A 24,032-nucleotide genomic window follows, 5' to 3' on the forward strand; every position below is an offset into this window, starting at 1 on the left:
CTGAGTGCAAGTCGGGGAGGGGCAGAGAGAGAGAGGGAGACACAGAATCTGAAGCAGGCTCCAGGCTCTGAGCTGTCAGCTCAGAGCCCGATGAGGGGATTGAACCCACGAACCGCGAGATCATGAACTGAGCCAAAGTCAGACATTTAACTGACTGAGCCCCCAGGGGCCCCTAGTATCTGTATTTACATTCAGAAAAATCTTACTGCCATTTTGATAAAACTGCAGTAAATTTATATATTAACTAGGAAGAAAAGTGTCTTTGGGGCACATAGGTAGCTCAGTCAGTTGAACATCTGGCTCTTGGTTTTGGGTCACGTCATGTTCTCACAGTTTATGAGATTGAGCCTGGCATCAGGCTCTGCTCTGACAACAGGGAGGTTGTTTGGAATTCTCTTTTTCCCCTTCTCTCTCTGCCCCTCACCCACTCACAAGTGCACTCTCTGTCTAAACTTTTTAAAAAAGTATCTTTACTGTAGTTAGTCTTTCCATATATGGGCCTGGTTATCTCCTGTTTATTTATAATTTTTCCATAAAGGTGTCACATATCTTTTGAATATTTAACTCTAGTAATTATATTTTCTTGGTTGAGACTATTAACGCTGTTTGGAAAGTTTTTGTTTTAATGTTTATTTTTGAGAGACAGAGACAGAGTGTGAGGGGGGAGGGGCAGAGAGAGAGAGAGAGAAAGAGACCGAATCCAAAGCAGGCTCCAAGCTGTCAGCACAAGAGCCTGATACAGGGCTTGAATTTAGGGATCGCGAGACCATGACCTGAGCTGAAGTCAGATGCTTAATGGACTGAGCCACCCAGGTGCTCTGACGCTGTTTTGAAATTAATAATCTGATGAATTTGTTAAGTAATCAGGAAATACGGTCAATATGAAAGTCTATAAGATATTTAAAAAAAAAAAAAATGGCCAGTCCCTCTAAACCACAATTACAACAGAACAGTAAATAATTAAATAATGTTTACTCTGCTTATGTTTTCATATCCTATTCCTTCTAACTTGTCTTCCTTCCTTGTTATACTCAACACAAACAGTAACACCTTAGCAGGCTGAATTATATTTAAGCTGCTGCCAGACATCATTTCAACCACTCAGAATCTTAAATTTTTTTTAAAACACTTAGTATGGATTCAGTAACTATGATGTAAAACTGGCTGAGCTCTAAGACCCATCGCAGGCAGCAGACCAATTTCTCTCCTTTCCCTTGTCTGCCCCTGCCATGCTTGGGTGCCCTTGGTCCAGGCTGGGCTCACTTTTGACTTGACCTGGTCCATGCTTAGTTTGTTCAGGAGTACAGCCATGGACAAGCCTCAGAAGTGGCATCACTGCTTCATGTCAGGGTCCAGAACTTAAACTTGGAGTTTAGTGTGACCCCCAGACTCCTTTCCACGAAGGAAAGGAGTGCTGCCCCACGAAGATCCTGGATGTTGGCCACCAAGCCAGAGCCTGACGACCTGTGCCGAGCACCAAGTCTAGGTGTCTGCCTGGGGAGCCTTTCTTACTGGAGCCGGCTGGGCCAAAGGTTGTCCTTGCCTGCTTTTTTTGTATTTGAGTGGACCATTAAAAATGCTGGTAGGAAATCAACTTCATGTGCATGGACACAGCTTGTTGAGTGCTTGGCTCCTCTATCAAGTAATGGGGCCAGGGCCAGGCTGTTTTGTTGGGGAGAGCAGTTTCCCTAGAGAGGAATTAGCTAGTGTTTGTCAAGAGGATTTATGTTTTTATTTTTATTATTATTTTTTTAAGTTTATTTATTTTGAGAGGACAAGCAGTGGAGGGGCAAAGAGAGAGAGAGGGAGAGAGAGAATCCCAAGCAGGCTCCTCGCTGACAGCATGGAGTCTGATGTGGGGCTTGAACTTAATGAACCATGAGATCGTGACCTGAGCTGAAACCAAGAATCAGATGCTTAATTGACCCACCCAGGTGCCCCTAAGATTTAAGTTTTTTAAACTCTGTTTCCTATTTAATTTTCCTCTTTTGTCATTCCCTTCTCTTTATCTCATTGTATGACACAATGGGGCAGAGACAGGAAGAGACACAGAATCTGAAGCAGCCTCCAGGCACTGAGCTGTCAATACAGAGCCTGATGTGGGGCTTGAACTCACAAACTCTGAGATCATGACCTGAGTCAGTTAAGTCTGTCGCTTCACTGACTGAGCCACCCAGGCACCCCAGTATGTCACAGATCTTATGTTGCCTTTACTGATTTTTTTCATTACCCTTTTTTGAATGATTTGAATTAGTCCTAGATGAGCTATTTATGTAAGGGAGTATCAGGTGCTCTTTTCCCCCAAAGGAACTGTTCTTCTTTATGTGTGTTTTAAAACATGCTGTTTTGTGTGCCTGTTTTTTCTATACGTGTACTTAGAAAAATGTAATTGAGGTAAAGATCTCATTCTTTCCCACCCTACCACTATGCTTAAGACTTACTTGTAATGGATCATTGATTTCATTGTTTCTAACTACTGCAAGGTATTTAATACCCTTTGTCTCCAAGTTTTATTTACACCCCACCCCCACTCCCATAATGGACCCTGAGAATACATCTTATCATCCTCCACTACCACAAAGGTGAACATTTCTGTACATATCCCTTCATAGACTGGAGTGAGAATGTCTTTGGGTAATGGACGCAGGAGAGGAATTAGAGGGTCATGGGTGTATGTGTACTTAATTTGACTGAATACTTAATAATTGCTCTCTAGAATAACTATGCCAGTGTATACTCCCATCAGTTGGATATAAAGGTTTTTATATCTCCATTGATATTTGATACTATTCAGTCTTCTAAATTTAGCCAGCCTATTGGGTGTAAAGTAAAATCTCATTGTTGTAAATACATTTATCTGATTAACAGCTGAAGTATCTCTTCATATGATTGGTAATATTTTAGGTTTCTCCTGTAAGTTGCCTCTTCATGTTTTTAGCCCATTTTTTCTATTATGCATGCTCTGTTTCTCTTATTGATTGGCAGGCATTCCTCCTGTATTTTAGATTTTGTGCTCTTCTGATTTATACATGGCCAATATTTCCTTCCATACTGTAATCTGTCATCTTTGTCCGTGATGCGTCTTACCGTTGAAAAATTTTGTTGTGAGGTCATTGAACTAATATTTTTACTTTCTGATATGCTTTTGCAGTTTTGATTAAACTCTGTCACCTCTGTGTTAGAAGTAACCACCTGTTACTGTTAAGAGTTTTACTTTTCACGTGTAGCTTTTAATTATCTGACTCTGTCCTTTAAAAAAAAAAATCATGGTAACTATTTCAGTGACAAATCAGAACATTGTGTATTCAGTATGAGTGAATACAGGATTCACAAAAAATCTTTGCATTTGGGCTTTTGTGGTCAACCCAGACCATGGGTCTATAGCAGTTAAAATGACGTGTTTTTTTTTTTTTTTAATTGTGGTACAATAAACATACAACGTAAAATTTGTCATTTTAACCATGATATTTTTAAATTAAAAAAATTTTTTAAGACTAGATTTTTTTAGAGCGGTTTTAGTTCATAGCAAAATTGAGGGGAAGGCGTAGATATTTCCCATGTGACCTATTCCACATCTGCGTAGCCTCCCCCATTATCAACATTCCCAACCAGATTTGTACATTTATTACAGTTGAACCTACACTGACACTTTATAATCACCTAAAGTCCATAGTTCACATTATAGCTCACTCTTGGTGTTGTATGTTCTGTGGGTTTGGATGAATGTATAATGACATGTATCCATCATGTATCAAAAAGAGCATTTTCAGTGCCCTAAAAATCCTCTGTGTGCTGCCTATTCATCTCTCTTCCTCCCCTATCCCCTAGCAACCAATGCTCTTTTTACTGTCTACATAGTTTTACCTTTTCTAGAGTGTCACACAGTTGGAATCATACAGTATGTAGGCTTTTCACATTGGGTTCTTTCACTTAGTAATATGCATTTAAGCTTCCTCCATGTCTTTTCATGGCTTGATAGCTCAGTTTTTTTTTTTTTTTAAAGCAATGAATAATATGCTGTTGTCTGGATGTAGCACAATTTTAAATTTATTCACCTGCTGATGGATGTATTGATTGCTTACAAGTTTTGGCTATAAAGCTGCTATAAACACAACCATGTGCAGGTTTTTGTGTGGATATGAGTTTTCAGCTCCTTTCGGTAAATACCAGGGAGCACTCTTGCTAGATGATATGGTAGGAGTATGTTTAGTTTTGTCAGAAACTACCAAACTGTCTTGCTAAATATCAATACCCTTTTACCTTCCCATCAAATAAATGAGTTCCTGTTGCTATATATCCTTGCTAGCATTTGATATTTTCAGTGTTAATGGATTTGGGCCTTCCATATAGGTATATGGTGGTATCTTAATGTTTTAATTTGCATTTCTCTGATGTCCTATCATGTGGAGTATCTTTCCATATGCCTGTTTGCCATCTGTGTATCTCTTTTGTTGAGGTCTCTGTTACGGTCTTGGACCCATTTTTTAATTGGATTTGTTTTCTTGTTGAATTTTAAGAGTTCTTTGTTTTGGTTAACAGTCCTTTATCAGATGTGTTCTTAGATATTTTCTCCCAGTGTGTGGCTTGTTTTCTCATTTTTTTTGACATTGCGTTTTGCAGAGCAGAAGTTTTTAACTTCAGTGTAGTTCAGCTTATCAATTATTTCTTTAATGGATCATGCATTTGGTGTTGTGTCTAATAAGTCATCTCCATACCCAAGGTCATCTATGTTTTCTCCTATGTTTTCTTCCAGATGTTGTATAGTTTTGCATGTACATTTAGATCTGTGATCCATTTCGAGTTAATTTTTGTGAAGGGTGTAAAGTTGGATCTGTGTTCTTTTTTTTTTTTTTCCCTCCCTGTGGGTGTTTAGTTCTAGCACCATTCTTTGAAGACTGTCTTTGCTCCATTGTATTGCCTTTTGACCCTATTTATGTGGATGTTTCTTGGTTCTCTGTTCTGTTCCATTGATTGATTCTTTTGCCAATACTACACTTTTTTTTAAATCTTTTTTTGAATATTTTATTTACTTATTTTTAAGAGAGAAAGAGCACAAGGAGGGGAGGGACACACAGAGAGAGGGAGACACAGAATCTGAAGCAGGCTCCAGGCTCCACGCTGTCAGCTCAGAGCCTGACATGGGGCTTGAGCCCATGAACTGTGAGATCATGACCTGAGCTGAAGTTGGACCCTTAACCAACTGAGCCACCCAGGCTCCCCAATACTACACTGTCTTGATCACTATAGGTTTATAATATAGTATATAGTATACTATTGAAGTTGGGTAGTGTCATTCATCCAACTTTGTTCTTCTCCTTCAATATTATGTTGGCTATTCTAGGTATAGAATGTAAAGTCTCCATATAAAAATTTAGAATTGGTTTGTCAATATCCATAAAATAACTTGCTGGGATTTTGATTGGTTTAGCATTGAGTCTCTAGATCAAGTTGTGAAGAACTGACATCTTGACAATAGTTTTAGTATCTATGAATGTGAAATATCTTTCCATTTATTTGGTTCTTTGGTTTTTGTTCATGAGAGTTTTGTAGTTATCCTCACAGAGATCTGTATATTTTGTTAGATTTATACCTATTCACTTTTTTTAAGTGCTGATGTAAATGGTAATGTGTTTTATTTTCAAATTCAACTTGTTCATTACTGTTATATACTAAAGCAGTTGGTTTTGTATATTAATCTGGTATCCTTATCCTTTGCTATAATTGCATATTAGTTCCTGGCATTTTTTGTCTGTATTTTAGATTTTCTATGTTAATGATAATGTCATTTGTGAAAAAAGACTTTTATTTCTTCTTTCCCAATATGTATACCTTTCATTTTCTTTTTTTGCCTTATTACATTAGTTAGAACTTCCAGTATGATATTGAAATGGAGTGATGAGAGGGCACATCCTTGACTTGTACATGATCTTCGTGGAAAAGCTTTGAGATTCTCAGTATTAAGTGTGATGTTACCTCTGGGTTTTTTGTAGATAGTCTTTATGAAGTTGAATAAGCTTAACCTGCTTAACCATTTTTAAGTGTACAGTTGAATCCTTTATTTTGAATATGATGTAAAATAGAGATCCATTTTTTTTCTGCATAAAGTTTTCTCTGCAACATCTGTTAAACATGCTCTCTTTTCCCTAGTGATGTGTGATGCATATTTCATCTCTTAACACAGATTTTGTCCTTTGTTGTCTTAAAGTAATGAATAAAGCATATCATTCACTAAATAGTAATAAAAATAATAATCATTTAGACTTTTCTCAATTTCAGTTAATGCTCCCAAAATTTTATAATTAAAGTATGATGTTTGCTTTAGGCTTACATTAGTTGTTTTTTTGTTTTTTTTTTTTTTAATATATGAAATTTATTGTCAAATTGGTTTCCATACAACACCCAGTGCTCATCCCAAAAGGTGCCCTCCTCAATACCCATCACCCACCCTCCCCTCCCTCCCACCCCCCATCAACCCTCAGTTTGTTCTGTTTTTAACAGTCTCTTATGCTTTGGCTCTCTCCCACTCTAACCTCTTTTTTGTTTTTTTCTTCCCCTCCCCCATGGGTTTCTGTTAAGTTTCTCAGGATCCACATAAGAGTGAAACCATATGGTATCTGTCTTTCTCTGTATGGCTTATTTCACTTAGCATCACACTCTCCAGTTCCATCCACGTTGCTACAAAAGGCCATATTTCATTCTTTCTCATACATAGTATTCCATTGTGTATATAAACCACAATTTCTTTATCCATTCATCAGTTGATGGACATTTAGGCTCTTTCCATAATTTGGCTATTGTTGAGAGTGCTGCTATAAACATTGGGGTACAAGTGCCCCTATGCATCAGTACTCCTGTATCCCTTGGATAAATTCCTAGCAGTGCTATTGCTGGGTCATAGGGTAGGTCTATTTTTAATTTTCTGAGGAACCTCCACACTGCTTTCCAGAGCGGCTGCACCAATTTGCATTCCTACCAACAGTGCAAGAGGATTCCCGTTTCTCCACATCCTCTCCAGCATCTATAGTCTCCTGATTTGTTCATTTTGGCCACTCTGACTGGCGTGAGGTGATATCTGAGTGTGGTTTTGATTTGTATTTCCCTGATAAGGAGCGACGTTGAACATCTTTTCATGTGCCTGTTGGCCATCCGGATGTCTTCTTTAGAGAAGTGTCTATTCATGTTTTCTGCCCATTTCTTCACTGGGTTATTTGTTTTTCAGGTGTGGAGTTTGGTGAGCTCTTTATAGATTTTTGGATACTAGCCCTTTGTCCGATATGTCATTTGCAAATATCTTTTCCCATTCCGTTGGTTGCCTTTTAGTTTTGTTGGTTGTTTCCTTTGCTGTGCAGAAGCTTTTTATCTTCATAAGGTCCCAGTAATTCACTTTTGCTTTTAATTCCCTTGCCTTTGGGGATGTGCCGAGTAAAGAGATTGCTACGGCTGAGGTCAGAGAGGTCTTTTCCTGCTTTCTCCTCTAGGGTTTTGATGGTTTCCTGTCTCACATTCAGGTCCTTTATCCATTTTGAGTTTATTTTTGTGAATGGTGTGAGAAAGTGGTCTAGTTTCAACCTTCTGCATGTTACTGTCCAGTTCTCCCAGCACCATTTGTTAAAGAGACTGTCTTTTTTCCATTGGATGTTCTTTCCTGCTTTGTCAAAGATGAGTTGGCCATACGTTTGTGGGTCTAGTTCTGGGGTTTCTATTCTATTCCATTGGTCTATGTGTCTGTTTTTGTGCCAATACCATGCTGTCTTGATGATTACAGCTTTGTAGTAGAGGCTAAAGTCTGGGATTGTGATGCCTCCTGCTTTGGTCTTCTTCTTCAAAATTACTTTGGCTATTTGGGGCCTTTTGTGGTTCCATATGAATTTTAGGATTGCTTGTTCTAGTTTCAAGAAGAATGCTGGTGCAATTTTGATTGGGATTGCATTGAATGTGTAGATAGCTTTGGGTAGTATTGACATTTTGACAATATTTATTCTTCCAATCCATGAGCACGGAATGTCTCTCCATTTCTTTATATCTTCTTCAATTACCTTCATAAGCTTTCTATAGTTTTCAGCATACAGATCTTTTACATCTTTGGTTAGATTTATTCCTAGGTATTTTATGCTTCTTGGTGCAATTGTGAATGGGATCAGTTTCTTTATTTGTCTTTCTGTTGCTTCATTGTTAGTGTATAAGAATGCAACCGATTTCTGTACATTGATTTTGTATCCTGCAACTTTGCTGAATTCATGTATCAGTTCTAGCAGACTTTTGGTGGAGTCTATCGGATTTTCCATGTATAATATCATGTCATCTGCAAAAAGCGAAAGCTTGACTTCATCTTTGCCAATTTTGATGCCTTTGATTTCCTTTTGTTGTCTGATTGCTGATGCTAGAACTTCCAACACTATGTTAAAACAACAGCGGTGAGAGTGGGCATCCCTTTTGTGTTCCTGATCTCAGGGAAAAAGCTCTCAGTTTTTCCCCACTGAGGATGATGATAGCTGTGGGCTTTTCATAAATGGCTTTTATGATCTTTAAGTATGTTCCTTCTATCCCGACTTTCTCAAGGGTTTTTATTAAGAAAGGGTGCTGGATTTTGTCAAAGGCCTTTTCTGCATCGATTGACAGGATCATATGGTTCTTCTCTTTTTTTTTGTTAATGTGATGTATCACGTTGATCGATTTGCGAATGTTGAACCAGCCCTGCATCCCAGGAATGAATCCCACTTGATCATGGTGAATAATTCTTTTTATATGCCGTTGAATTCGATTTGCTAGTATCTTATTGAGAATTTTTGCATCCATATTCATCAGGGATATTGGCCTGTAGTTCTCTTTTTTTACTGGGTCTCTGTCTGGTTTAGGAATCAAAGTAATACTGGCTTCACAGAATGAGTCTGGAAGTTTTCCTTCCCTTTCTGTTTTTTGGAATAGCTTGAGGAGGATAGGTATTATCTCTGCTTTAAACGTCTGGTAGAACTCCCCTGGGAAGCCATCTGGTCCTGGACTCTTATTTGTTGGGAGATTTTTGATAACCGATTCAATTTCTTCACTGGTTGTGGGTCTGTTCAAACTTTCTATTTCCTCCTGATTGAGTTTTGGAAGAATGGGTGTTTAGGAATTTGTCCATTTCTTCCAGGTCGTCCAATTTGTTGGCATATAGTTTTTCATAGTATTCCCTGATAATTGTTTGTATCTCTGAGGGATTGGTTGTAATAATTCCATTTTCATTCATGATTTTATCTATTTGGGTCATCTCCCTTTTCTTTTTGAGAAGCCTGGCTAGAGGTTTGTCAATTTTGTTTATTTTTTCAAAAAACCAACTCTTGGTTTCATTGATCTGGTCTACAGTTTTTTTAGAGTCTATATTGTTTATTTCTGCTCTGATCTTTATTATTTCTCTTCTTCTGCTGGGTTTAGGCTGTCTTTGCTGTTCTGCTTCTATTTCCTTTAGCTGCGCTGTTAGATTTTGTATTTGGGATTTTTCTTGTTTCTTGAGATAGGCCTGGATTGCAATGTATTTTCCTCTCAGGACTGCCTTCGCTGCGTCCCAAAGCATATGGATTGTTGTATTTTCATTTTCGTTTGTTTCCATATATTTTTTAATTTCTTCTCTAATTGCCTGGTTGACCCACTCATTCGTTAGTAGGGTGTTCTTTAACCTCCATGCTTTTGGAGGTTTTCCGGACTTTTTCCTGTGTTTGATTTCAAGCTTCATAGCATTGTGGTCTGAAAGTATGCATGGTATAATTTCAATTCTTGTAAACTTATGAAGGGCTGTTTTGTGACCCAGTATATGATCTATCTTGGAGAATGTTCCATGTGCGCTCGAGAAGAAAGTATATTCTGTTGCTTTGGGATGCAGAGTTCTAAATATATCTGTCAAGTCCATCTGATCCAATGTATCATTCAGAGCCCTTGTTTCTTTATTGACCGTGTGTCTAGATGATCTATCCATTTCTGTAAGTGGGGTGTTAAAGTCCCCTGCAATGACCACATTCTTATCAATAAGGTTGCTTATGTTTATGAGTAATTGTTTTATATATTTGGGGGCTCCTGTATTTGGCTCATAGACATTTATAATTGTTAGCTCTTCCTGATGGATAGACCCTGTAATTATTATATAATGCCCTTCTTCATCTCTTGTTACAGCCTTTAAAGTCTAGTTTGTCTGATATAAGTATGGCTACTCCAGCTTTCTTTTGGCTTCCAGTAGCATGATAAATAGTTCTCCATCCCCTCACTCTCAATCTAAAGGTGTCCTCAGATCTAAAATGAGTCTCTTGTAGACAGCAAATAGATGGGTCTTGTTTTTTTATCCATTCTGATACCCTATGTCTTTTGGTTGGCACATTTAATCCATTTACATTCAGTGTTATTATAGAAAGATATGGGTTTAGAGTCATTGTGATGTCTGTATGTTTTATGCTTGTAGTGATGTCTCTGGTACTTTGTCTCACAGGATCCCCCTTAGGATCTCTTGTAGGGCTGGTTTAGTGGTGACAAATTCCTTCAGTTTTTGTTTGTTTGGGAGGACTTTATCTCTCCTTCTATTCTAAATGACAGACTTGCTGGATAAAGGATTCTCGTCTGCATATTTTTTCTGTTTAGCACACTGAAGATTTCGTGCCAATCCTTTCTGGCCTGCCAAGTTTCAAAAGAGATCAGTCACGAGTCTTATAGGTCTCCCTTTATATGTGAGGGCACGTTTATCCCTTGCTGCTTTCAGAATTTTCTCTTTGTCCTTGTATTTTGCCAGTTTCACTATGATATGTCATGCAGAAGATGGATTCAAGTTACATCTGAAGGGAGTTCTCTGTGCCTCTTGGATTTCAATGCCTTTTTCCTTCCCCAGTTCAGGGAAGTTCTCAGCTATAATTTCTTCAAGTACCCCTTCAGCACCTTTCCCTCTCTCTTCCTCCTCTGGGATACCAATTATGCGTATATTACTTCTTTGTAGTGTATCACTTAGTTCTCTAATTTTCCCCTCATACTCCTGGATTTTTTTGTCTCTCTTTCTCTCAGCTTCCTCTTTTTCCATAACTTTATCTTCTAGTTCACCTATTCTCTCCTCTGCCTCTTCAATCCGAGCCGTCGTCGTTTCCATTTTGTTTTGCATTTCGTTTAAAGCGCTTTTCAGCTCCTTGTGACTGTTCCTTAGTCCCTTGATCTCTGTAGCAAGAGATTCTCTGCTGTCCTCTATACTGTTTTCAAGCCCAGCGATTAATTTTATGACTATTATTCTAAATTCACTTTCTGTTATATTATTTAAATCCTTTTTGATCAGTTCCTTAGCTGTTGTTATTTCCTGGAGATTCTTCTGAGGGGAATTCTTCCGTTTGGTCATTTTGCATAGTCCCTGGAGTGGTGAGGACCTGCAGGGCACTTCCCCTGTGCTGTGGTGTATAACTGGAGTTGGTGGGTGGGGCCGCAGTCCGACCTGATGTCTGCCCCCAGCCCACCGCTGGGGCCACAGTCAGACTGGTGTGTGCCTTCTCTTCCCCTCTCCTAGGGGCAGGATTCACTGTGGGGTGGCGTGGCCCATCTGGGCTACTTGCACACTTCCAGGCTTGTGGTGCTGGGGATCTGGCGTGTTAGCTGGGGTGGGTAGGCAAGGTGCACGGGGGCAGGAGGGGCAGGCTTAGCTCGCTTCTCCTTAGGTGATCCACCTCAGGAGGGGCCCTGTGGCAGCGGGAGGGAGTCAGATCCACTGCCGGAGGTTCGGCTCCGCAGAAGCACAGAGTTGGGTGTTTGTGCGGAGTGGCAAGTTGCCCGGCAGGAACTGGTTTCCTTTGGGATTTTGGCTGGGGGATGGGCGGGGGAGATGGCGCTGGCGAGTGCGTTTGTTCCCCACCAAACTGAGCTCAGTCGTCCGGGGGCTCAGCAACTCTCCCTCCCTTTGTCCTCCAGCCTTCCCGCTTTCTGAGCAGAGCTGTTAACTTATGACCTCCCAGACGCTAAGTCGCGCTTGCTGTCGGAACGCAGTCCGTCCCGCCCCTGTGCTTTTGCCAGCCAGACTGGGGGCTCTGCTTGGCTGGCGGGCCGCCCCTCAGCCCCGGCTCCCTCCCGCCAGTCCGTGGAGCGCACACTGCCTCGCCGCCCTTCCTACTCTCTTCTGTGGGCCTCTCATCTGCGCTTGGCTCTGGAGACTCCGTTCTGCTAATCCTCTGGCGGTTTTCTGGGTTCTTTAGGCAGGTGTAGGTGGAATCTAAGTGATCAGCAGGATGCGCGGTGAGCCCAGTGTCCTCCTAGGCCGCCATCTTCCCTCTCCTACATTAGTTGTTTTTTAAATCATGCCAAGGAAGTTTTTTTCCACTTCTGGTCAATTATTAGTTTTGTTTAGAAAAGGCAGTTGAATGTTAATAAATGCTTTTTTAAAAAAATTACTTGTATCTGTTGTCTCCTTTAAATCTCTTAATGTAGTGTTGTAAATGGAGTTCTTTAAACTTGAACTAAATTTGTATTCCTAGTATAAACCCTGCATAGCTATTTTATTGTAGTTTTCAGTGAAATGAGATGTTAATTTTTTTATTTAGCACTTTAAAATTAATTTATTAAGATTGGCCTCTAGTTTTCTTTTCTCATGTCCTAATTTAATTTTGATTTTATGCTTTTCATCTTTAAAAAAAAAATAACCTCTGGAACATGGAAATTACCTGCTAATTACAAGGTTAGTTGCCTTTGTCCTCAGATCTATGTAGACCAAGTTCTTGTTTTAAAAAGAATTTTTTTTTATTGAAGCACAGTGTACACACAGATTCACTATTTTAAAGTAAGATTCACATCATAAATGTTCAGCTTCCTGGATTTGAATAAACTGAACATACTGCTGTGTTGAGTACCCAAATCAAAAAATAGAACATTAGTGGTGCTCTAAAATTCCTCTATGTCTTCCTTCGAAGCCCCATCATTCTGACCAGGAGTAACTGCTATTGTGATTTCTGGCAGCACAGATCAGTTTTTCCTGTAAATTGGAATCATTTACAATGGAACTATATATCCTCTTGTGTTCAAGATTCTCTCCATGTTATCACAAGTAGTTGTGAGTTATTCTTGGATATATGTTTTCTACTTTGTAACTGTGCTGTAAACTGTATTAATGGGCATGTGGGTAGTTTACAGTATTTCCTGTTTTGAATATTTCTGCTGTGAATATTTTCTGGTTTGTCTTTTGGTGGATATAAAAATCGTGTTACTCTGAATGTGGTTACCAGACTAGTAGCATTGATGTTACCTGCAGACTTCTTAAAATACAGAATCTAATGCTCCAACCAAAAGTACTGCATCAGAATCTACACTTTAACAAGATCCCCAGTGCACATTACCTTTATAATTGCGTGATCTCTAGATGGAAGACTCAACATTGGTGATTTATTTATTTATTTATTTATTTATTGTTCATTATATGAAGTTTATTGTCAAATTGGTTTCCATACAACACCCAGTGCTCATCCCAAAAGGTGCCCTCCTCAATACCCATCACCCACCCTTCCCTCCCTCCCACCCCCCATCAACCCTCAGTTCTCAGTTTTTAAGAGTCCCTTATGCTTTGGCTCTCTTCCACTCTAACCTCTTTTTTTTTTTTTCCTTCCAGCATTGGTGATTTATAAATGTTTAGTCTTTGAGCTACTTAGGATAATGAAGGGGATTAGAAGTTAGGACAGCTGGTAGCCCTAAAAAATGAGAAGTTGTTTTAGAACTCTTTGCCACAAAGTCTTTCTCATCTTCCCTTAACCTTTTCACCTTGTGTTAAGCAGATCATTTCAGAGGAAGGTTGGAAGATCATAGAGGACTAGAACTCATACTGAAGTCCCATAGTTGTTGGTACTTTTGCTTGGTTCAGTATGTGAGTTGTTGTTGTTGTTTTTTTTTTTAAGTTCAAAATTTGCTCCTCCTTCCTGGATCTGGTCCAAATGTGACTATATATGAGATATATTCTTTGGTCACTGGGTGGGAATTGCTTTCATTAATCTGATTTCATTTTAAATGGAGTTTATTTTTATTTCTTTTGATTTGTTTTGATAGGGTTCAGAGCACTATAGAAAAATAGCTATACTTCATCATTTATATTATGGACTTCTGTACTGATGTTTTTCTTCCTATGTATTTTGTTGGGGATTGAACTGGATAAAATTCAGTGATGGCACTTAGTTAAATTTCTGAAAGTGAGAGCAGTAATCCCTAAAATTACTAAAGAAAAATTAAACATGAAGAGAGTATGAGTGGGGGAGAGGGACATTGGGAGAGAAAGAATCTCCAGCAGGCTCCACGTTCAGCATGGAACCCCACATGGGGCTCAATCCCACCATCCTGGGATCATGACCTGAGCCGAAATCAAGAGTCAGACCCTCAACTGATGGAACCACCAGGCACCTGTTTTCTTTTTTTTTAAAGAAACTTATTACATATGTACACTGTACACTATATTTAAGATTGCTTCTCGAGTTTTACAAAAATGGTAACTTACTATATATAGTCTTTTTCTGCAATTTGAATTTTTCATTCAGTTTTCTTTTTAAGTTTTATCCATGTTGACAGTTGTTTTGGTCCATTTATAATCATACTCTTACATGAATACACTATACATATACAATATATATAATTCTGTATAATAAAGTATAGAACATATTTACATATGTAATACTCTTGTGTGACTGTGCCACATATTTTTATTCTTTTACTGATGCACATATGAGTTGTTTCCTTTTTGCTGGTACGAACAAAGCTGCCATGAACATCCCTTAAATTGCTAAGTATATGTTTTTAAGTCATAAATTGTGTTGAGTTATATCATAGACCTATGGAGGTAGTTTTTTCTTTTTAATATGTTGATGTTGTTAATTACCTTTTGAAGACATTGTGATGTTAGAATGCCCTTGCATACGGGGGAAAAACCGAAGTTGGTCATAATGTTTTGTCTGTTCAGTTTCCTTTGGGGTTGTTTTGCTAATAATTGTTTTGGAGATATTGCGTCTACTTGTGAGAGTTTTCCTTGTCATGTCAAAATTATGTTCACTTGGTAGAATGGGTTGGGGAATAATTCCTCTATTTCCGGGAATGGTTGTAGGAAATTGAAATAATTTGTTCTTTGAGATTTGGTAGAGCTCACCTGTAAAACTGTTAAGGCATGATGTAGAGATTTAAGTATTGACTCAATTTCTATATGACAGTTTGATTTGTTTATCCAGAGGAGAAGTTAATATACTTTCAAAAAGTATACTCTTTTAAAATTAGGATTAAGATTGATTTATAGCTTCACTATAGTATACGATTTGTTCTTGTTCCCCTGTCTTTGACTGGTTTTGTTATTAGCAAACTTAAAACTGTTTTCCAGTCAGTCATGTGGTTGAAAAAGCTATTTCCTTCCTTTGATTTCCATTCTGTGTAGTTGAGTAAGCTTTAGTTACCATTTATTTTTCTTTTGGAAAACTCCCTTAGATAGGCTACTAGGCTGTTTGTTTTTCTTATTGATTTATATAATTCTCCTTTGTCCTATGGGTCGTGCATTGGAATGGCTTAACATTTGTGTACCACCAGATACTAATTTGGATTTGCTTCAAAATGTTAATTGCTTTAGAAATGGATGATGGACCTTCTGGAAGAGATCATTTCATGAGAAGTGGATTTGCTTCTGGGAGGAGTTTGGGAAACAGAGGTAAGTATCTTTGTCTTTCATTAAAACTTCTCAACTGTTGAATGGTAGAATGAATAGAGACTATTATGGCTGTTGAGTGCAAAGCTAAGTCTGTTATAACTCTCTGCAGAGTAGACTTTGAGGTAATGAGTTTATTATTTTTTCAGCTATGAGTGTTCTTTTTGCTTTTTTTTCCTTTTCTGGGATAGTAGGAGATAGTTAAATTGATAAAAATAGATTGGTTAGATTGATTAAAGATAGTTGGTTTACAGAGCTGCTACTTAATGTGTTTGATTATTGATTTCCAACAATTGGCATGGGAGGAGTGTTGGTAAAAACTTCACAGATGAGGGTGAGAAGAACCTGTTTTTTTTTAAATTTCTCCAGAAAGACAGCACAGAAGCATTTCTCTTAGGTCATTAATATTAAGAGGTTATTTTCCCAGTGTTGAAACTTTTCATTGTTATTTTTAGATCAACCGTGTGATCTGATAATGACACAGCAGAACACCTTACTGTGGTCCATTTTTAGAATTGTTATTAAAATGCTGAAAATATTCTGCTTTATGTTTTAGTATAGTGTGATAAAATATGAGAACCTTCAATTTATTTAAATATCTTTATGACCATTTATTTCTTTTACAGGATGCCATAAATAAGGGCTAATTGGTAGTTTTAAATACACAAAACATTTAATCTTGAATTCATTAGATGTTAGTTGAAAAATCTTATTTCTAAGGATTTTTATTCATTGGAAACTAAAGGTGTGGCATTTCATTTGATATTTGGAAAACTTAATTTCTTGTTTGGATTCAGTTAACATAGTTAACATGTGGATCTATATTTTGATATAATTTTGAAATAATTATTTAAAAAAAATTTAAGTTTATTTATTTTGAGAGAGAGCATGAGTGGGGTAGGGGCGGAGAGAGAACCCCAAGCAGGCTTGGCACCATCAGCACAGAACCCAGTATGGGGCTCGAACCCATGAACTGTGAGATTATCATGCAAGCCAGAATCAAGAGTTGGATGCTTAACCAACTGAGCCACCTAGGTGCCCCAATTTATTCCTTAAATATGCACATATATTCTGTTTTTAAAACCTTCATAGTAAGAAGCATTGATGAATAAAAATCATGTAATCTTGCCAAGAGGTTCAGGTGTGGGTTTTGTTAGTTATTACTAACATTAGAGATAATATCTTAATATTACACTTAGAGAAATATTTAATACTGAATTTATTTTAAAACTTTATTTTTGAGTAGATGTTTTTAAATCCCATTTTAGAATAGATGAGGTGACACTTTTTGATGTAGATTTCAAAATATTATTGAATAAAATCTTTTTAAAAGTTTAAATACTTTATTTTTACCAAAGCCAGAAATGTTTTGAATTAACTATTTTTAAATTTTCAAGTTCAGAAAGTATACTTATATATCTTGTTAAAGTTTTACATTAATTGAATGTACTTTTTTTCTCTCTTTTTTTTTAATTGAAGTATAGTTGACCTAAAATATTGCATTAGTTTCAGGTGTACAATGAAGTAATTCATCACCTGTATGGGTTGTGGTATGCTCACCACAAATGTAGCTACCATCTGTTACCATACAACACTATTAACAGTATCATTGATTATATTCCCTATGCTGTACTTTTCATCTGTGTGACTTACTCATTCCATAACTGGAAGCTTGTATCTCTGAATAAAAGCTTTTTAAACTAGAAAAACACCACTTAGACAGTTTTTACTACACGTTGTTAATTTCATATGGGTTAGGTTGAAAAACAAACTTATCAAAACTCTTGGTTGAATGTTAATACTTATAAAAGTTATCATTGTACCACATACAATCTTGGGAATTCATAGACCCATTAATATAACTCCTTTTCGTTATTGTTAACCCGCTATTTTAGTTTCAACCTCTGTGATATTTTTTTCTCAGAACTTGCATAGCTAGTAATTTGTTTTTGAAATTGTCTCTTAATTGCTTATAATACAGCATTGATCCCCTTTTTATGTTCTATAAAGTATAACATAAATAGCTTTAACTTCTTGAATCACACACATCTTTAGAATCTGATGAAAATATGGATAATTGCTCTTAAGCAGTTTTGCACGTGGCTTTAGAAGTTTTGCAGGTCCTTTAACTTAGTTGTATTAAGATATTACACAGATAGGTAAGACACAATTTATGCAGTTTTTGTTGTTTCAGATGTCTTTTGTTCTAGTGTTTTGTTCTAAATAACCATGCTTCTTGCCTTAGCACCTCTGCCCTCAGAAAGATTAATGTAGTGATAGAGAAACACATGGAAAGAAATAAAGTGGTAGTGTGCTGTGGGAATGTGGAGAAAGGATTGATGATGACGGGAGGTCTGAAAGAAGACTTCTTCAGATAAGGTTGCCTTTGAACTGGGGTTTTGAAGTGTGAAAGGAATTTTGATAGGAAAAAATAGGAAAACGGAATGCCATGCTGAAGAATTTTGGTAGGAAAATATGAAAGCAGGGAATGCCTTGCTGAAGTATACAGGAAGGTACACAGTATTAGAAGTTCACAGTGTAGAACATGGGACATTGTTTGGTGTGAATTAAAATGTTGAGAGCTCAGTGTTATGTGGTAGGAGATAAAGTTCAAAGATAATATGAGTAAAGACGCTGGAAGAGTGGAGAGGTGATAAGGGGAGTGGCAGTCACAGCTCTTATTTCTTTATTGCCTAGTTCCTTCCTAATTTGAATTTTAAAAGTGGAAAGATTGAGAAGTTTAAGTGTTAACAGAATAAATAAGTAATAATTAAAAAATCGCACAAGAAAATAACATGTTCAGTAGCATTTAACCTTCATACAGGGGAATAAGTTTAAGTAGCTGGCTCTATACAGGGTGAGGTTTCAATATACAGAAAATCACAGTTGAATTTCCTCATTAAAAGTCAGGAAAAGTCATTCATGAAATAACAACTAATAGAAAGCTGTATTTCACCAGTAGTATATTTATGGTTTTACCTTAGTATTATAAGTTACGAATTTTTTATAAAAAGTTGAAGGGTATTATATCTTTATAAGTTCTTATACTTGTTTCTCCCTATCCTTGGAGGTACCTTTACCCTAAAGATTCATTTAAAATAGGGACATCTGGATAGCTCAGTTGGTTAAGCATCCAACTTTGGCTCAGGTCATGGTCTCACGGTTTGGGAGTTTGAGCCCCACGTTGGGCTCTGTGCTGACAGCTCAGAGCCTGGAGCCTGCTTCAGATTCTGTGGCCCCTCCCTCTCTGCCCCTCCCTCTCTGCCCCTCCCCTGCTGGCATTCTGTGTCTCTCTCAAAAATAAGGAAACATTAAAAAAATAAAAATAAAACTTAATTATTTAAAATTCAATAATTTATTTACTTAAAGGTTTTTTTGTTGTTTGTTTGTTTGTTTTTTTTGAGAGAGAGAGAGAGAAAGAGCATAAGCAGGGGAGGGGCAGAGAAAAGGGGATACAGAATCCCAATTAGGCTTGGCACCATCAGTGCAAAGCCCCACACAGGGCTTAAACCCACAAACCATGAGATCATGACCTGAGCCAAGATCAAGAGTGGGACATTCAACCAACTGCACCATCAAGGCACCCCCTGAAGATTTTATTTTTAAGTAATTTTTACATGCAACGTGGGACTTGAATTTGCAACTCTGAGATCAAGAGTTGCATGCGCTACCGAAGGACCCAGCAAGGTTCCCTCCTTTTTTTTTTTTTAAAGATTTTATTTTTAAGCAATCTCAAGGAGTCCTTTAATTTCTAGTCTTTGATGGCACAGTTATATGTTTTAAAGAGTTTTAACTCTGTCTGAATTTTCAGATGCTGGCGAGTCGAGTAAAAGGGAGAATACATCCACAATGGGTGGCTTTGGAGTTGGAAAGAGTTTTGGAAACAGAGGTAAACTGCTGATGATAATCTTATAATCACAATTTGAGTGAGCCCTAGTTTTTTTTTTCCTGTACTCAAGACTCTTCCCCTGTGGCCCCCAGCAAGAGATCCATCTTATATACTTCAAAAGGTGAATTTGAGTTGAGCAAAGAACCAGTAGTAGCTTTGAAGTTACATTTTTTTTTTCTTAAAAACTAAAAACTGTATATCAGAACTGGAGCATAACTTAAGAACAAGACTGATAATGTGAAGATGGACGACTTTACCAAACATTTTGGAAACCAGACAGTTGAAGAGGGTTGAATGTTGGGAAAGGTCAGTTGTGGAGGGTAGTAGATAGATTATAATCCTTTCTGAACCAACTTAAAAGATTGCAAATACTGACATGAACTAAATAACTGAAAACTTAGGTTTTATGGAATATGCTATTTCTGTATAGATTATCTTTATTTGGAAATTATGTATCTTTTCAAGGAAGCTATAGGGTACTTACTTTTTCATTGAAGCTATAGGGTACTTACTTTTATATCATAATTGTGTATTAGATTTCTGTGTTAAAAGGGATGTTAGATTATTTTGTACCTGAGATATTAAGTGACTTTATATATACATTCTGCATATAAATTTAATACCTATCAAAGTGATTAGTCTCTGTATTGCAGAAGCTATCATTTAATATAAATATATTTTATAATTTTGCTTAAATACTGATTGACAGGCATCTTACATTGACATTTAATTTTAAGGTATATTATTCCATGAATGTCTTTGCACTAAAGATAATTTAAGTAAGATTCAACATTTAAAAATTTTATGAAATATTACTGATAGATCCTTTTAAAATTAATTTTAGAGACATATCTGTATGTTCCAGAGACACGTAAATCTATGTACAGGTTTTTATTATATGAGAAATCTGAAAGTAGAGTTAAATGAAAGATGTAAAAAAAAACTTGCTGAAAATAAAAAATGTTAGAAGAATTTCCTTATTACTGAGATGGGAAAAATTACTGATTATTGGATTATAATTGAGTAATATTGTCCTCTGGCAAATGAAGAGATTGAAGGTTTTAAAACATTTGATATTTTGAATAGAAAGTATGTAGTGTGTTATGTTGATATATAGCCGTAGTTTGACCATATAATATAGAAGAATATATGACATCTGAGATGTTATAGCGTTGGCTGACATTTTACCTTAGTTAAATGACACAATGCAGAAATTGTTACCCAACCCATGTGAGTTTAAAAAAAAAAAATTTTTTTTTTTTTAACATTTATTTATTATTGAGAGACAGAGAGACACAGAGCGTGAGCAGGGGAGGGGTAGAGAGAGGGGGAGACAGAATCTGAAGTAGGCTCCAGGCTCTGGGCTGTCAGCGCAGAGACTGACATGGGGCTCGAACTCACAAACTGTGAGATCATGACCTGAGCCAAAGTTGGTTGCCTAACCATCTGAGCCATCCAGGTGCCCCCCAACCCGTGTGAGTTTTTATTCAGTATTTATATTTATAGTTCTGTGTCGTTTATCCTGTATTAAAGGGGCATCATAACAAGTAGCACTTGTTTTGCTGTTTTTTTCCCTTTGTTTTTTGGTTTGTTTACCACAGAGATACAGGTAATTGTTTTCAGAAATTTGCAAGTTTAATTTTCTATTTTGTATAGGTTTTTCAAATAACAAGTTTGAAGAAGGTGATAGCTCTGGTTTCTGGAGACGTAAGTTTAATGTTTTTTGTAGTGGCTTTTAAAATTGAATGTTCAGAGTACATGCTAAAGGGAAAACTAAGATTAAGTGTCACAGTGGTTTTCAGTTCTAATTTATTCAAACCCACTTTCATACAGCAATTATAACCAGAGCCCTGACCAAGAATTCAGGCATCCTAGTTTGGCCTATTGCCATTTGACTTAGTCTATGAGGTGCGACTTCTGAATGGTTTGCTACTTTAAGAAAAAGGGGATAATAGAAAGAACAAGTTAAGAATCAAAACTCCATGTCCATATACACATACAGTTTGGGACATGCAGATCCCTATTCAGACTTACATAATTCTTGACAGTGGAAAAAGATTCATGAGTATGTAGATGACTGCTGCTATCAAGGCATTTCTATCAAAAGTACTGACACACTGGTTTGGAGGAGTAAAGAGAATGATGAGAGTAGAGTAGTGTTATCAGAAGATAGATTATAAAAATTAATAGTGCTTTCTACTGATTAAGTAGATTTGGATGAGGCCTTGGAACCTGTATTTAAAAAGCCTGCCTGGTGATCCTGATGTCATTTTGTTTGGTAATCACTTATCTATGGAAACATAATGACATAATACATTTTGGATTTGCAACTTTGTTTCCTGGCCCTGCTTTGTGACCTAGTTGAATGACTTAGAGCAAGTTGCTTAATTTGTCAGAGCCACAATTTGCTATTCTGCAGAGTGGAGGCCATCATATTAAAAGGTTGTTAGGCAAACTTAATGAAAATGTGTGTGAAAATATGAAGTTTAATACCACACACATTCATGGTAAATAGTAAATGCCATCCATCTTCATGATTTATTTGAGACCTAATCTTTTTATACTCTTAACAGCGATTCTCAACATCAATACCAAGCCTAGAATGATAACCTTAAAACCTGTTTGGAGTTAGATGGGGTTTTAATATCTCTAATAAGACTGTTTCCCTAAACTGTCGTCAGTCTCATCCTGCCTAATTGTCTCTTCATTTTTTCATATCTTATTCAAATGAAAATGTACATAACATAGAAGTAATATTTAACAGAAGAAAAAAACCCCAATTTTTATTCTTTTCCATTTCTGTTCTACCTAATCTCCCATTTTTAAATCTGTTAATATTTCAACATCATGTTCACCTAACCAATTTGTGCTTTTGAGCACAAAGTCCAGTTTCTCCTGGCACCTGAGAGAACTTGTTTCCTCCAAAATGGTCTGCTTTCTTCTCTTTTGTCTTCTTTCTTCTGTTCTCAAGCTTGTGTCCCCTTAAAAAAACAAAAAAAACCCCCAAAAAACCCCACATATATATGGATTGAATTCTGTCATTCTTACAGTTGTTGTTGGCAAGCCCAGGAACAGATTTTAATATCATGATAGAAGCTATTACTCTGCATGCAAATGAATAGCATCTTTTGTGGTCGTTATTGGCCCTGCAGTCTTGTTTCCTCTAGCTGGTATAGCTTTTATCTTTTGATAAAAGATGATAATACCCATTTCATAAGGTTTTTGTGAAGATTTAAAAAGTTAGTACATATTATTCATTTAGAACAGTGCTAAACTATACTGAATTCTGTTATTACTATTAATTTTTAATTTTATGTGATATTATTTATATAAAATGCTATAATATATGTGACATTTTTGCATACTAATAATATATATTTGATATGTTTTATATAATCAGTGTATTATGTGTTATTTATGTTTATATGTTTAAAGTGTCTTTATATTTTATTTAAGTTACATATTTTATACAGTTTTAGTGATTTTTATGTAATTAATAATATAATGTGGTCATAGCTGATGTTGGGATAATCTCTCTTTTTTATCCTTGGCTTTATCTTCTAACTCTACAGTGATTTTATTTTTTAACTTTATTTTTTAAAATTTACATCCAAATTAGTGTATATTTGAGCAGTGATTTCAGGAGTAGATTCCTTAATGCCCCTTACCCATTTAGGCCATCCCCCCCTCCCACACCCCCTCCAGTAACCCTCTGTTCTCCATATTTATGAGTCTCTTATGTTTTGTCCCCCTCCCTGTTTTTATATTATTTTTGTTTCCCTTCCCCTATGTTCTCCTGTTTTGTCTCTTAAAGTCCTCATATGAGCGAAGTCATAAATTTATCTTTCTCTGACTAATTTCACTTAGCATAATACCCTCCAGTTACATCCACGTAGTTGCAAATGGCAAGATTTCATTCTTTTTGATTGCTGAGTAGTACTCCCTTGTATGTATGTATGTATGTACCATATATATATATATATATGGTACATACATATCATACATATCACATCTTCTTTATCCATTCATCCATCAATGGACATTTGGGCTCTTTCCATACTTTGGCTATTGTCGGTAGTGCTGCTATAAACCTTGGGGTGCATGTGTCCCTTCGAAACAGCACACCTGTATCCCTTGGATAAATACCTAGTAGTGCAATTGCTGGGTCATAGGGTAGTTCAATTTTTAGTTTTTTGAGGAACCTCCATACTGTTTTCCAGAGTGGCTGCACCAGCTTGCATTCTCATACAGTGATTTTTTAAAATAACTTGTTATTTTGAAATAGTCTAAGACTTACAACAAGTTAGAAAGTTAGAGTTAACAAGTTAGAGTGTTTCCTTCACCCCTCTGCTAATATAATTGTTCCCTTCACCCAACTTTTCCTAATGTCATTAGCCTATTTTAATTCCCAGTGTGGTCAAAATATAGGTTTGTTTTAGGGGAATAATTGGACAAAAATAATGTGAGACTTCTTTCTCCTTCTCACTTCTCAAATTCATA

The 24,032-nt window shown here is 36.7% G+C and overlaps 1 protein-coding gene across 6 annotated transcripts in view; it reads left to right on the plus strand.

The window, feature by feature from the left end:
* DDX4 (DEAD-box helicase 4) overlaps positions 1–24,032 on the plus strand; it is a 91,617-nt gene that overhangs the window by 16,097 nt on the left and 51,488 nt on the right. For 3 of the 6 annotated variants that reach the window (XM_042986899.1, XM_042986927.1, XM_007079933.2), the window contains exons 4-6: positions 15,569–15,646; positions 19,455–19,532; positions 21,189–21,239. In XM_042986899.1, the coding sequence (XP_042842833.1) occupies positions 15,569–15,646; positions 19,455–19,532; positions 21,189–21,239 (207 nt within the window). The remainder of the gene's footprint in view (positions 1–15,568; positions 15,647–19,454; positions 19,533–21,188; positions 21,240–24,032) is intronic. The other 3 variants (XM_042986908.1, XM_042986921.1, XM_042986917.1) reach the window with 2 other exon arrangements.

This window comes from Panthera tigris, chromosome A1 (genome assembly GCF_018350195.1).
Source record: "Panthera tigris isolate Pti1 chromosome A1, P.tigris_Pti1_mat1.1, whole genome shotgun sequence".
NCBI lineage: Eukaryota > Metazoa > Chordata > Mammalia > Carnivora > Felidae > Panthera > Panthera tigris.